General features: G+C 42.2%; 1 protein-coding gene across 4 annotated transcripts in view; it reads left to right on the forward strand.

Moving 5' to 3' along the window:
* HDX (highly divergent homeobox) overlaps window positions 1-14895 on the forward strand; it is a 105097-nt gene that overhangs the window by 73594 nt on the left and 16608 nt on the right. For all 4 annotated transcript variants that reach the window (XM_078147787.1, XM_020964621.2, XM_020964626.2 and 1 more), the window contains 2 exons: window positions 6751-6815; window positions 13315-13398. In XM_078147787.1, the coding sequence (XP_078003913.1) occupies window positions 6751-6815; window positions 13315-13398 (149 nt within the window). The remainder of the gene's footprint in view (window positions 1-6750; window positions 6816-13314; window positions 13399-14895) is intronic.

Here is a 14895-nt window from a genome sequence, read left to right on the forward strand (position 1 = left end):
CAAACCAGGTCTGCCTTACTTTCCTTTCTAACCAGTCTTGACCTTATGATCAGCTGCTTTAGCATGCTCCCTCCTCCAGCCCTAAATTCCTTGTCCTCTGGACCTTTTCATATTTGTGCCCTGCTAACCCTCAGCCCTGGGATTCTGCCATCTGCCTCCTCTGCTCCTATTTCCTGAGGTGCCAAAAGCTGCTGGAAAAAAATACAGAAATCTCCAGAACTGGGTTCAATATAAATTTCTGCTCCCTGGGCCCTCTCTGCTACACAGAAATACCTTACTTGCCTCCCAAAGTTGGCTCGAGAGCCCTTGGGCTTCTCCTCTTATTGCTAACCCCCTCTCCCCACATCCCTTCACTATCAGCAGATAGTCTTCCCTTCTACTCTACTGAAACTGTTGAGACTGATTTCGGTGAACTTATTCAGTTGCACTCATCTAATCCTCTCAGTGGCCTCTTGTCCTTTCTTTCTTCTCTGTTGTCTCAGAGGTAGAGGTGGCCTTCTTCTCACTAAAAGGAGCCCCACTGCTAAGACCCTAGAGCCTAGTTCTTCCCTTCTGTCCTGGGAGCATGCTACATAATTCAGCCTCCCTTCATCTGCAGTCTGCGCTCTCTCCTTGCCCATGGGTCTTTTCCCCCCTTAGTCTATAAACAAGTTTCATTCTCCTTTATCCTGTAAAAATGACAACAATGACACCAGTCAGCTAACCCACCTTCCCTTGATCCTGGCTCCCCTTCAAGCTATCATCCCGTCTCTCTCCTCCCTTTCACTGCCAAACTCCCAGAAAGAACAATCCAAACTGCTTCCACTGCCACACGTTACTCAGCCTACCTCAACCACTAGTTTCTGACCCTTCCACTATAAAGAAACAGTCCTCTACAAGGTCATTGCCAGATCCAGTATTTGGTTGTTTGGGTTTGGCAGGAGGAGGCTGGGGGGGTTGGCTTTTCTGTCCTCCTCCTCTATACCTCCTTGTCCTCCATGACATTGTATTGGCATGACTCGCTTCCTTCCTGAGATCGTTTCTAGCTTGAACACTTTGTGATTCTGAAATCCCACTTGCATTTGCTGAAATACAAAGACCATTCCTAAAAAGTCACCTTTATTTTTGAAATGCATCATATGGTAAAGCACCATTCTTATGTATCTGCTGCTTCAATGGTAAAGACAAGTGAAAGAACTAAACAGAGAAACTGAGGCACAGAGTTAGTGACAGTGGCTGACTAAGAAATAGAATTCATATTACATGACATCTCATTTGCAATCTAGGTCTTGGTCCGTTAGATGAGCTTTGGAACCAAAATGTGGCTTAGGAACCCTTAGTCATTTTCCTGCTGCTTAGGGTAACTCATGAGGGGACATCCAGTCGTATGAGAGGAGTGCTTGGAGGCCAGTAAGTATTAGTCATTGGACCTTAGGAGGATGAGAAGCAAGGTCTGATAGCTCTCTCTGATAGGGGAAGAAGAAAACAAAGAAATGTTAGGGACCAGAGAGAGACCAGGAAAACCCAGCAACACGGGAAGTTGTCATTCTTTCTGCTACCCACCCTGCTCCAGATCCCAAAAGAAACATTTTAAAGTTGCCAATGGACCACAGCTTCTCCACTGGCATCCTTTATCACTGAATAGTGTGTTCTCTTAGACAGCTGGCATGGTAATCAAGACCTAATGAGAGAAAGGGGAGAGAGGATTTAATGCCCACTGCAGAGAACACTTGATGAAAAGTGAGATTGCCTCCAATTCTCTCAGTGGCTTATTTTTCACAGCTGCACGGAAACCTTTTTATTCTCCTCAGAAATTGCAACAGAAAAGCATAAAAGCATTTCCCAGGCTGAAAGGAGCCTTGCGCGGAGAGCTGACCCCTGGTTCCAGCCTATTCTCATGCTCATTTTGTTCAGAGAGAATGCTAATCTGATTGGTTTGAATGTCGCGATTAAGTACGATTGTGTCATCTGGCCTGGCCTAATATTATCTAACCTCAAAAGAAACCTCACTCTCCCAGGCTAACCAGTTCCCATTCTCAGAGCCTGAACATTTCAATAAGCAAATAACATTAGGCGACATATATATCATGTTTTAAGGCTTCCCGAGGCTAGTCACACTCTACCTCATTGGACCCTCCCCCTCCCCTCTATCAAGTATTCCTAGCCAAATTTTGCGGATGAGGAAACTGAGGCTCACAGAGGTAAAGCGACAGGGGTCACATAGCTAGGTGAAGTATTGGAGGTCTCTCCTGATGCTTCCCATTCTACCACACTGCCTCATTATCAAGTCTTTCTTGGAGGTTATTAGTTTTTTACTCTAGATACCAAGTTTATGATCTGATTGGCTACCCTTGCTGAGTGGCAAAAGCTAAGCAACTGAAAGGAATCCAGAGTTGTAGCCACTGGACCAAATGGATGCCATTGAAATATTAGGGAAGGGCTCACCCACCAGAATGCATCTTCCCAAGGTGCATTGTGATAGTCTAGGATTCTAGGAAAGCCTGATGAGGAGGAATCCAGTGGTAGAAAGAAAAGGACCAAATTAGACCTAGGCCCAGGGTAGTTCTTTGGTTCATGGCCCAGGTGGGAGGGGGATTGGGGGGAAGCTGGAAGGGACCTTCAGAGATCACCTGGTAGTCTAAGCCCTGAGAAGGGAAGTGACAAAAACAGCTTCTTAGGGGGCAGAATATCAGTCTCCGGATCTCTGGCTCGGGAAGGAAGATTAGAAGGAAACAAGAATTTATGAAGCCCCTACTTTTATTGTGCCAGGCACTGTGCTAAACTCTTTACGAATATTATCTTACTTGATCTTCACAACCACCTTGGGAGACAGGTGCCATTATGATCCCCATTTTCTGGTCAAAGAAACCAAGGCAATCAGGTTAGCAAATATCTGAGGCCAGATTTGAACTGAGGCCTTCCTGACTCCAAGCCCGGTGAGACTAACTAAAAAGAGTTGTTTCACTGAGAAGACAACAGCAACAGCCTGAGATTTCTCCAGCTATACTTTTCTGTTCTCTCAGGGGTTTAAAAATATACAGGGTTTTGACTTTTAAGGTTTGTCTATTTGTTAGTGAAGAGTCTAAGCACCAAGGGACTAGGCATTGTCTTTAGGGAAAAAAGTCGTCTCATAGTTTTCGCTTTAGCACAAAAAGACAATGAACTTTTCCACTTTAACTTTACCTCTGGGCAGAGGTGGTGCCTCAGCGGCCCTTGCTCAGATGGGCTATTTTGATCTCCTTGGAAGAAAAGGACTCAATGCGTGTAATTAGTCTCTCTGTGTCCCAGTTTTCCCATCTCTACAATGGGGATAGCATTTTGTCAAATAATTGCTTCTAGTAATGCCCCCAAATATCACCAGCTAAAGTTCTAGGTAAATAATTAAGAAGATTTGGTTCCATTTCTTATCCTGAAGGAATAATCAGTGAATGTCCTTGGGTCTTTGAGCTGTGATTTCTCTAATTACCCACCTGGTCTTCGCTATCACGACTCTTCTCTTCGGGGATCTGCCTCACATATTAACACACCTCATACTCTAAAAGTCTTGAAAATCAGAAGAAGTAGTTCAGTCTTTTGCTTTCCCATTCCCAAGCCAGCAAACCCAGCTAGTTTCTGATCTGTGCAGTGTCCTTCAGGCAGGTTCATTGTTTGATGAATGTCTATAAAGTGAATCCTAATGTTCTCTTGACTCCTCTTTGAAAAGAGGAGACGTATTCTTCTGGGGCCAAGAAATGATCTCTATGTCTAGCAAAATCATGCCAAAAATTGGAGGAAAAAAAAAACCTTTTAGGATCACCTGTTCTTTAAAAAGTATAACCTTCTGTTAAAACATTGATGATTCTTTCCATAGCTTCAGCTCCTTATCTCCCTGCTTGGGAATACTGTACTTTCCACATCTCACCCCTTCTCTTTTCCAATTTTGTCCTCTTTCCTTCTTTCTCTTTCCCTCCCTCAGAAATGTATAGAGGAGGCATGGTGAGAAGTGATGTGGAACCCACTATGATCACTCTGTTTTCCCCCCAACCTCAAGCCCTGGCTCAGGTAACAACACAGGCTCATATAATTTAGTGCTAAAAGGGTCCTTAGAGATCAGCTAGTCCCACTCTGTCAGTGTACAGATGAGGAAATTCAAGCTCAGGGAGATGAAATGACTTTCACAAAATGACCCAGTTAAAAACCGAATAGCAGAGCTAGAATTCTAATCCAGCTCTTTGGACTCTACAACCTGTGTTCTCTCCATTACACCATGCTGTCATTTGGCTGGTCAAGCCCTTTAGTCTCATCTCATGGAGAGACGAGCTGCAAAGGCTTATGTTTCATGGAGAGGAAAATGAGTAGGATTGCTAAGAGAGTTTTTGAAGCCTTCCAACTACTGTACTGAGTAAAGTGCTTGAAGAACTAACCCAGTCAGCACCTCTAACATTAAATTCTGCCAGGATGCCCCTTTTGAGCTATGTTTGTTATGCTCATGAAAGAATTCTCCAACTGGTTCCCTAGTGGGAGCACTCTGCCTTTGTCTAGCAGGCTCTCTGGAATTTGACTAACCAATAACTATGTATTTGTTTATTTTCCCTTTAGTAAAGTGCCTTTCTTTCCAAATACCAAGACAAGAAAAATGTGGTTTTGTGATACTTTTGCTTATGTTGACCTGCCTCTAAACAGTCACCTCCATCACTTTCTGAGATGCATCTCTTTTCTTCTTATGAACCCTTTTAATTTTGAAATCCTCCAATGGATTTTATGCAACCCTTCCAGAATGTAAAGAATCAAGCTGGAGAAGTTTTTAGTGAAGTCATGTTGATGCACAAAGTTATGAGAAAGTGAGAACAGAGACACGACACAGACCTCCAGACATAACAAAGTCACCGATGAGAAGAGGGCACCACAGGGGGATGCTGACTGCTAAGTCTGATGACACCTTGCCCACCCCTTCTTCTTATAAGGTTGCTGATTAAATAGGCTTTGAAATGTAAAAATTATTAACAAGATAAATTTCTTCATCCTCAAAAATTATCTTACTTTTACTTATATGTTGATTAAAAAATTCTGCTAAGAGCTCTTTAAATACTTTGAACTCCCATCCACTAAGCCTTGAGCTTAGTCTTTCACCTGTCTCCCCATTTCTGGGGAGTCATAGGCTTGAAAAAAAAAACTTGAGAGAGCTGACAAAAAATATTTTGCTGCTGATTAATAAGGCTAATGTAATATCTAACTCTAAAGAAATCTAAATACCTTTCTATTCATCCAAGTAATCCCTATGACTTCAACTCAAGGCTTATTAAGGTAGTAGTTCTCAAAGTGTGGTCTGGAGACCCCTTAGGGTCCTCGAGACCCTTTCGGTGGGTCTAATTTTAGGTCAAAATTTATTTTCTTAATAATACCTAGATGTTTTCATGTCTAGTAGGGTAAATGACCCTACTAGAAATAACCCACATGAACCCTCTTGGTTGAGGGGTCCTCAACAATTTTTAAGAATGTTGAGTCAATAAGGTTGAGAACCACTGTTCTAAGGCCTTGCCATGGGAAGTGATTGTGGGTTTTTGAAGATTATATGGGTGGAGCACTAGCTCCGCCCAGTCTGTGGGTCAAGGAAATAGATGGTATATGTGTTGTCCAAGAGCTAGCTCTGCAGAGTGTGGAAGGGTTTCTCATCAAAAGCTTGATTAAGAAGTGAGACATTTTTTCAGCTCCTATGATTCACAGAGATCCTTTGCTCAGGTGTGGAAGAGCTTTGAGCCACACTGGCACAGAGAATGCCTACACTGATGACATCTGGGGTTCCTTGAAGTCTTGGCACAAGCATGTACAGAGAGAGTGCTATGCCATGTGGTGGAGGAGATCAGGGCTTCCTCAATGGGGATACTCCATCCAATGGAGAAAAACCTCTCCATTTTCAAATTAGTACCAGTCCCCACCTTGCTCCCTCCCCTCCAGGACCTTTCCCCTCAGCTTCGCCTCTGGGTAGAGATACCTCATCAACAGCCCTTATTTGGAATGGGCTATTTTAACCTCCTTGGAAGAACAGGATTCAGTCGATGTAATTAGGTTTTCTTTGTCCTAGTTTTCCCATTTGTACAATGGAGACAACGTTTCATCCAAAAAGTTGCTTTGTTTAATACTCCTGAGACAAAAAGTGTGGTATTTTAGGTAGGGAGTCATCCTTTGAGACTGAAAGGCTTGGGTTTAAGTCCTATCTCTGACATAGACTAGCTGTGTGACCCTGGGTAAGTCACTTAACCTTTCTTTGCTCTAAGTAACTCTCCAAGATTGTAATTTACAGACAAGTTGCTGAGCTAGGTTGATGGAGTGATTTTCTACTCTCAGAGTTATCTCTTTTGATGAAATTCTTGTTCTGGGTTCCTCCAAAACTAGAAAATGCCCCTAAACAGCTAAGACTCTTTGCCAGTGCTAGATAAATAATTCCCGAGATCTAGTTCTACCTCCTAGCCTTAAGAAATAATAGGTGAATGTCTGTTAGAGAACAAATGGCCAGTGGAAAGCTAGCCCCACCTGATGAAACCAAAGACCTTGAAAATGTTGAGCAGATCCCCAGGCCATGGTGCTCCAGAAATACTCTAGCAATTTGGCTGTCCCTTTTTTTTTTTTTGTAGAGGGGAAAATGGAGGCCCAAGCAGTATCTACGTGACTTCCCTGTGTGTTGCTTTTCTAAGGATACAGGCAATTATCTGTCACCTTTGGGGAACATTGTGAGTAGAACTTTGAGAATATGACTAATGGTAGGTTTGTTTGTTTGTTTTTTCATTTCCATAGAAGAGCCCAGTGAAGCAAATAGGCACAAGGAAGAAGACCCCAGCACAGTGTCTACAGACAACGTGGTATGTACACTTTGAAATGCCCTTGGAACCAAGTGACAGGCTCATAAAAGGACAGACATTTCCAGTCAGTGACAATGTCAGCACTGTTAGAAAGGGAAGTTTTTTTATGTTGTCATTTCTGTCCCGGAAATTATTCTTTTCAGAGAGTCACAAATGTAAATAGCTAATGAATGCTTGGTATTCATACAGCATTTTACACCTAAGAAGTCGTTTTTCTTCAGCACCCTTGGAAAGCAGCAGAATTCTCCTCTTTGGACAGATGGTAGGATTCAAACAGAATTAAGCCCAAGAACATGAAACAAGCCATTGTTAGTGCTCTCGTATTCAGGCCTTCCTGGCTTCCAGTTCTCCCTCACAGACCATACCTCTGCCTCTCTGAATCATATCAGTTCTTAAGGTAGCCTCAGTGTTTGGTATATTGGGAACTTTCTCATCTTTCTAAGGGAAGCGGGACCCCTTTAACAACCTAGGAAAGTTTGAAATGATGAAAAAAAAAGCATTAGAGGCAGATGAATAAGAAGGAGTCTGTGTTCATGTATGTACATATAAATCGAACCAGCTTTTGAAAATATAAGTAAGAGTCTTTGTTGTTGTCGTTGGGGGAAAGGGGGTGAGACGGAAAGGCAGGTCCAGAGCTGTGATTTCCTTGGGATGGAGAATTTCTGGTGTGGGAATGTTTCCCACCAATGAAGCTCTTCAATTCATCTAAGATTTATAGCCATAGAGGGTACTGAGAATTTAAGTGATTGCCCAGAGTCACATAGTATGGCAAAGGATGAACCTGAACCTAAGTCTTGCGAGCTCCAGGACCAGCCCACTATCCACTATGCCACTCTATACCTTAAACCAAGAGTAAGAATAACTCATTTATATAGGTGCTTTATAGCTACAAAGCACAGTGCAGACATTATCTAATTCAATTGTCACAATGACCCTATCAAGTCGTTTCAATATTAGTATTGCCATTTTATAGGTGAAGAAACCAAGGCTCAGAAAAGTTGTGATTTGTCAGAGTTTGACACTCAATAAATAGCAGGCTCATGGGGCATAGTTTGCCCAAACCCCATCCTAGGCAAGAGTGTTAACATTGTTTTAATGTTATCTCTTTCTCTCCAGACGCCATCGAGATATTCAGCACTTAGCACAGTGCCTGGCACTTAATAAATGTTGATTGATTGATTCAGATTCCAGGCCCAACTTTAAACTAAGGCACATTAGAAAAGAGCCCTGTGCATTTGCTTTGGTTCCATTAAATCAGCATTTGGTGTTTGTGCTCAACCTTTAAAAAATATGGCTCCTGAGGCTGATTTTCTAATGTATGTGACATTGCTCCCTAGACTCACCCTGATCCCCATTTGGATTTTCACCATTAGAATGTTGCAACGGGTAATAATAATGTGTTGCTCATTTCCACAACTCAAGGCTGAAATGGACTGGGTTCAATCTTGGTGACCTCTGTTTAATAAAAACTCATGTATTCCCCCAGTTTCCCTTTGGGAATGTCAGAATCTGTCTCTTGCCTTGGTCTCTGCAAAGAAGAAAAATGGACTTTAGCTCCCAGTCAAGTGCTCAGGCTAGCAAAACATCATACATGGAACACATTTTATTTAACCTAACAGAAAATGTAAAGAACTCATACTTTAGTCTATAAACAGTCAAGTCCAGTTCCTTTCCCTTCCTGGTTGACCTCCACTTTACCAAGAGACCTAAATAGTCCTCTGACTTATAGTGTTACCCTGGATGGGACAAGGTCACTCTCACATACATAAACATATACAGATAGACATACACTTGAAATTGCTAGAGAGTCAAGTGATTCCTCCTGGATCATGCTAACTAAGTTCTCTTCCCTCTCTCTCCCTCCCCCCATTTAATAATTTTCTGTCCCTGTAAATTACATCAGTCGCATTATTCTGTAGCCCCAATTTTGAGTGTGTGTTATGTGTTATTTCATACAGCTTATACAATCTACTAAATGCTTTTTGTTGTTTTGTCATTGTTCGGTCATGTCCAACTCTTCGTGACCCCATTTGGGGTTTTCTTGGCAAAGATACTGGAGTGGCTTGCCATTTCCTTCTCTAGCCCATTTAATAGATGAGGAAACTGAGGCAAACAGGGTGAAGTGACTTGCCCAGGGTCACATAGCTCATCAGTGTCTGAGGCCAGATTTGAACTCAGGAAAAGGAGACTTCCTGATTCTAAGCCCAGAGCTCTAAGCACTGTGCAACCTGGCTACCGCTGTGCCCAGGTTACACAGGGGCATGTATTATCCTCTCCAAGTTTCTGCTTTTAAATCACAAAGGGGCTTCACACGGAGCTGTTAACAGTTAGTAAGACCTATGTGTGAACAAAGTGTGTCAGTTGTTTTCCTCCTTGCAGGAAAGCCCCTCTTCACCCCCAATTTTATTTGGTAGTAACAGCTCACATTTGCATAGTATCTAGTTCATTTTGATTTTAGCAAAGCATTTAACAAAGTATCTGATGTTATTCTTATGAAAAAAAATGGAGAGATATGAATTAGACAGTAATACAATTAGATGTATTTGGAAAACTTGGAATGGCTAGACTCAAAGAGTAGTTGTTGATGATTCAATGTCAGCTTGGCAAGTATCCAGTGGCATGCCCCAAGGATCTCTGTGGTTTAATCTTTTTTATCAATGACTTGGGTAGAGGCATTTTGGTTTGCTCATCACATCTGCAGATGCCACAAAGCTGGAGGGGGTGGGGAGGGAGAGTCAACACAGTGGAGGACAAGGTCAAGATCAGGAACTAAATATCACATGGATTTCAGTAAGGGTAAATGTCAAGTCTTACACTTGAGTTCAGTAAACTGGCCTGGTTAAAAGGCAGTTGGTTTGGGAAAAGATCTGGGGGTTTGAGTGGACTGCAGGCTTGATAGAAATCAGCAAGGTATGATAAGGCAACCCAAAAAGATCATGCAACTTGGGCCTAACCAGCAAGAGGCCAAGGGATGGTCCCTCCCTACTCTTGTCCAGTTTGACCACGTTGGTAATATTGTGTTCACTTCTGGTGCTCTAGTTTAAAAAGGACCTAAGTTAGAGGGCCTCAAGAAGAGGCAGCTGGGATGGCAGAAGGCCTTGAGCCTCAGTCATACACATAAAAAGAGATGGAAAGGACTTGGGCCTTTTCCTCTGGAAAAAGGAAGACTAAGAAAATTATAGCTCTCTTCAAGTGTTTGAAAGGCAGCCATCACACCAGAGAGGTTAGATTTGTTCTGTTTGGTCCCAAAAAGCAGAAACAGGAGCAACGTTTGGATTTTACAAAGCAATAAATTCAAGCTTGATATCAGAAAAAACTTGGTCAGCAAGAGCTGTCTAAAAGTGGGAGGATTGATACTTACTAGCTGTGTGATCCTGGGCAAGTCACTTAACCCTGATTCCCTAAGCAAAAATAACTAAATAACTAAATAAATAAAATAAATAATAAAATAAAATAAAATAAAAGTGGGAGGAGGTGCCTTGGGAGGAGGTAGTGGTTTCTAGGTGGTGGGTACAGTGGAGAGCACACAAGGCCTAGAGTCAGAAGCCTGGAGTCCAAATGTGCCTCAGAAACTTACTAGCTCATGTGGGCCCTGGTCAAGTCACCAAACTGCTGACTGCCTCAGTTTTCTCAACTCTAAAATGGGGATAACAGTTGTATCTACCTCCCAGGGTTGTTGTGAGGACAAAATAAGATAATATTTGTAAAGCGCTTTGCAAACCTTAAAACAAGATACAAATGCGAGCTGTAATGTCCTCCTCCTGGCAGGGATGACCTCATGGCAGTATAGCATAGTGATGGTTCCTTTCAAATATGGGTCCATTCCACCTCTCAAATCCTGGGATTCTATGAAAGCACTTTTTCATGATAGCCCATGAGATAGAGTGTAATATCAGTGTCATTCCTCCTTTCTGAGATGAACACTGGATTAGAGTTGAAGTGATCCTCATTTGAGTTCTGACTGCCATTACTAGCTAGACCACCTTGGACATGTCATTCAGTTTCTTTTAGGGAAGCAGCATTGGACAGTGGAAAGAGGACTGTCTTTGGAGTCAGAGGACTTGGATTCAAATGCCTCCTCTGCCACTTCCTCACTGTGTGACCTTGGGCAAGCCACCTAACTCCTTCAGCCTTTGGTTTCTTCATCTTTGAAATTAAGGGGTTGGGATCAGATGGTGTCTGAGGTTCTTTACAGCTCTAAATGTATCATCTCCCCCTGGAAATGAGAACAAGAAATTCTTGTACTGTTAACCTGACAAGATTATAAGGATTGACTGAGAAGGCACGTTAGAGCATTCTGTAAACTGAAAAGCATTATGCAAAGGACAGCCTCATTAATATTTTGCTTATTACTTCCACACTCACAATACACAAATCTCTAGACGAGGAGTAGAGTTGTAGATTGGATTTCACTGGTGTCGATGCCGGCGGGGGCTAGCTCTGGCTGTTTTCCACTTGAATATTACATCCACCAATCCCTAATGGGGTAACAAAAGTGAAGATGGTTTTGCTTTGTTCTAGGGAAAGTCGTATTTTTTTTCCTCAGGTAGGTAGGAATGATTTTCCCCTGTTATGAATTGTGTTAATAACATTCTTAAATTCCACAAGGTAATCTCCCCCCAGCGTAAACAGCAGAGCCATGCTATAGATTTCTGTTCCCTTGCAAGATGCCAATCGGAGGCTGTACAGATATAAAACTCTTTCCCCTTAAAGAAATGCTTCTTTTGGAGCCTGCCTCTCTCAGCACTATGTCTCCTCTGCAGCAGACATTTGAAGATAATGAATGAAGTCATGGCATCGGATGACTCATAGTCACTTAGGCACCTAATTTTTCAAGAACAATTGATTTTCAAAGACCAAACTCCAAACTTTCAAAGGTTGCTCGCCTCTGCCTGTACCCTTTTAGTGCCCCCAATTATTTATGGATGACAAATTACCCAGGCTTAGAATGTCTATTTGTGGGCTGAAATCTCTAGGGTGGCCCATGCCTACTCCCTACAGGTTAGGCAACAGGAAAATTTCCCAGTTGCTTTTCCCAGAGCCCAATCCAGACCAAAAAAAAAAAAAAGGACCAACTCCAAAGTCCGATGAGAGCCTCCATGATTAAGCCCCAAGTTTATTGTGATTATAACAGAAAACAAAACATTAGATTCATCTCCAGGCAGCAGTAGAAAGCAATTTCACTGCAGCCATCCTATTGACTCAGAAGCCTTCAGGTCACAAGCCCCATAATGGTATTGTATCCTCATAGGCAATATATCAAATATGATCTTTCTAACTTTGCCTATGACTTTTAATCACCATATATATTGCTGGGTGGGAAGCCTCATTTTGGCTTCCGCCTATGACATATTGCTGTTAATGTACTCTTTCTTAAAGGCTGCCTAGTGACCAGACCTAGCTTTGCTTTAATTTGGTCCTCCGTTTGGTTGAGAGAATTGGAGGCTGTTGGCTTTTTTGACTTGTGTTTTTCATGTGCTAAAGGGAGAGAGATCTAGCCCTGAATTTCTGAGGACCCCTTTGTTTGGTTTAACCCAAAGCCAGAAATTTCAGTTCTTACCAAACTTGCCTCTCTGGGTAGGTTTTTGTGTTGGCAGTTTGGATTTCTGGCAAAGGCAGATTCAATCATTCAGCAAATATTTATTTGAGTGCGTTATTGTGCATGCAGTGCTGTGGTTCAAATACTTTAATGCCCAAGCTTGGTATTTTCTAGTTTTTATTCGTCTCTTTGTTTAGTGGTTATTGGCCACTGAGGGAAACAAATTATCATTTTTTCAGCATTGCATCCTAAAAGCCCCCTTCAGTTGTACAGTCAGTCAGCCTAATAGAAAGAAGCAGTGGCACGGATCGTCAAAAAGAACAGATAATAATAATCCTGTATATTTGGCTTTGGAGTGGCCTCTGGCCGGCTTCGACTTGTTGCTGCTGCTTTCAAGCAGAAGTTAGGGGGAGAGAGATTTTGACACAGTGGTATGAAGAGTGTTCTAACTGTGAGAGCTGTCCAAAAATGAATGGCTTGCCTTGGGACATGGCTGTCTTAGTATCAGAATATGATAGAGCTAGGAGGGAACTTAGAGATCATTTGGCCAGCCTCCCTCCTTTAACAGACTAATAAATGGAGGCCCAAAGTAGAGAGCTTTCTGGTACTCAAAGTATTCAAGGAGAGCCTGCTGGAGAGGAGGCTATGGAGGGGTCCCCACACTGGATGAACAATGGAACTGGATGACCACAAGGGTCCCACCAGCCCTGAGCTTCCACAATTATCTTAATGTTAAAATGATTTTCCATTTTTGGCACATATTGATGAAAGGTACAGGGAAATGGTCTACCATGGTACAAAGAGACCAGCCTAGAACTCAGAGCTTATTCCAGTTATCCAGAGTGGATAATCCCCACACAGATAATCAAAAATTGATTGTATATGCTTATGCTGGGAAGGGGTGTGTACAAGTAGCAATAACCATATGCATTTATTAGCACTTTTCTCCTTATGTTGCAGAAAATCGAAATAATTGATGATGAAGAAAGTGATATGATAAGTAATTCAGAAGTGGAGCAAATGAGTTCTCTCTTGGATTATAAGGTAGAAGTAATTTGGGGTTTTTTTAATCTTAATTGATATCATTTGGTCTTGGTAAAAATAATTTTGAATTCTGTATTTCCAACTCTCATCCAATCCTATCTGAAATAATCTAATGAGTATTTATTAAGCTCCTACTGTGTGGAAATCACTGTGTCAGCCATTGGGGATATAAGACAAAACAAAATATGGTCCCTGCTTGAAGGAACTCATCTTCCAGTGGGAGCAATGCATCCTATAAACAACTAAGCATCTCAATAACCCCAAGGCATTAATGGTGCATGTTGGCCCCAGGCCTGTGCTGCTCCCTTATGGGAAGTTCAGTGCCTCAAGGTATCTCAGCAACTCCCTCAACCCACATCAGTACCAATTAGGGAACCAGGGGAAATAGACTTTGGTGAGGTCAGAGGTTGTGGACTGCTGGTGACAGGGGCAGGGGGAGGGACTCATGATGCCAAACTTTTTTCTTCTTTTTTATCATCATATCTGTTTATATCAAAACAGATCTTTTTCAAATGGGGGTGCTTTCATAATTTTGTCTTGGAATAGAGTTTGTTCGAAAGAGTAAGTTATTTTCTTTATATGGTAATTTACCTATTCTATGGGACATTAAAAAAAGAATCTTCAGAGCATTTTTAATGGCTAAGGAGACTACAGAATGAATATGAATAGAGGTGACCTTTTCTTAATGTCACTTGTCACTGAACTGAATGGCTTGTTGTGACAGGATGCCATACATAACTTTGTTTTTATTAAATTTTGACATCAGCGATCAGTCTTTCTGTCCATATGTTGGCCACATAGGTGCTCATGCTGTCCCTTGGTGAATAGGAATCCTCTACCCAGGGAGAACTTTGTAGCATTCTGTAGCTGTCTTTTGATGCCCCAAAGTTCTTTTCTTTGAGCACCTTTAGTGTTCAGAGCAGAGCTGGGAAATCAGGAGATGTTAACTGAGAGTAGCATTTAATTGGAAAAGACAGCAGCTGTCATTCTCTACAAAATCTTTTCAGTTTTGCTAGTTATTTCATTGGCCAGATTCTGTTTTCCAAATGTTTCTAACACATCAGGTTTTCAAATATTGAAGAATACAAATACAGAAGGAAACTGTCTTTTAAGAAATCTTTGCAAAGGAGGTCAGGGAGGACAGTCTGATCATGTGCTTACTTACAGCTGTCTTTCCCACTAAGAATTATTCGAGTGAGCCTTTCTGGGGGACCAGAGCACATTCTAAGCCCTCTTCCACGTCATTCAGTGAGTCAGGAAACATGGAGCAGGCACTTCCAGTATGCAGAGCCCTGGGCACCCCAAGTTGGAAGGTGACAGAGCCCCACAAGCCACCATTTGGCAGGTGGACTAGATCAGGAGTCAGCCCTACATCTGCAGTCCCTTAATGACTTGGGCAAGTCTCTTCTCTCTTTGCCTCCATTTCCCTGTCTGTGGAAACTAGCGAAGGTCCCCTGTAGCTGCCCAATCTCTGACTCCAGGTCAGAGGGCCACGTT

This window comes from Phascolarctos cinereus, unplaced genomic scaffold (assembly GCF_003287225.1).
Source record: "Phascolarctos cinereus isolate Bilbo 61053 unplaced genomic scaffold, phaCin_HiC Scaffold_8;HRSCAF=390, whole genome shotgun sequence".
NCBI lineage: Eukaryota > Metazoa > Chordata > Mammalia > Diprotodontia > Phascolarctidae > Phascolarctos > Phascolarctos cinereus.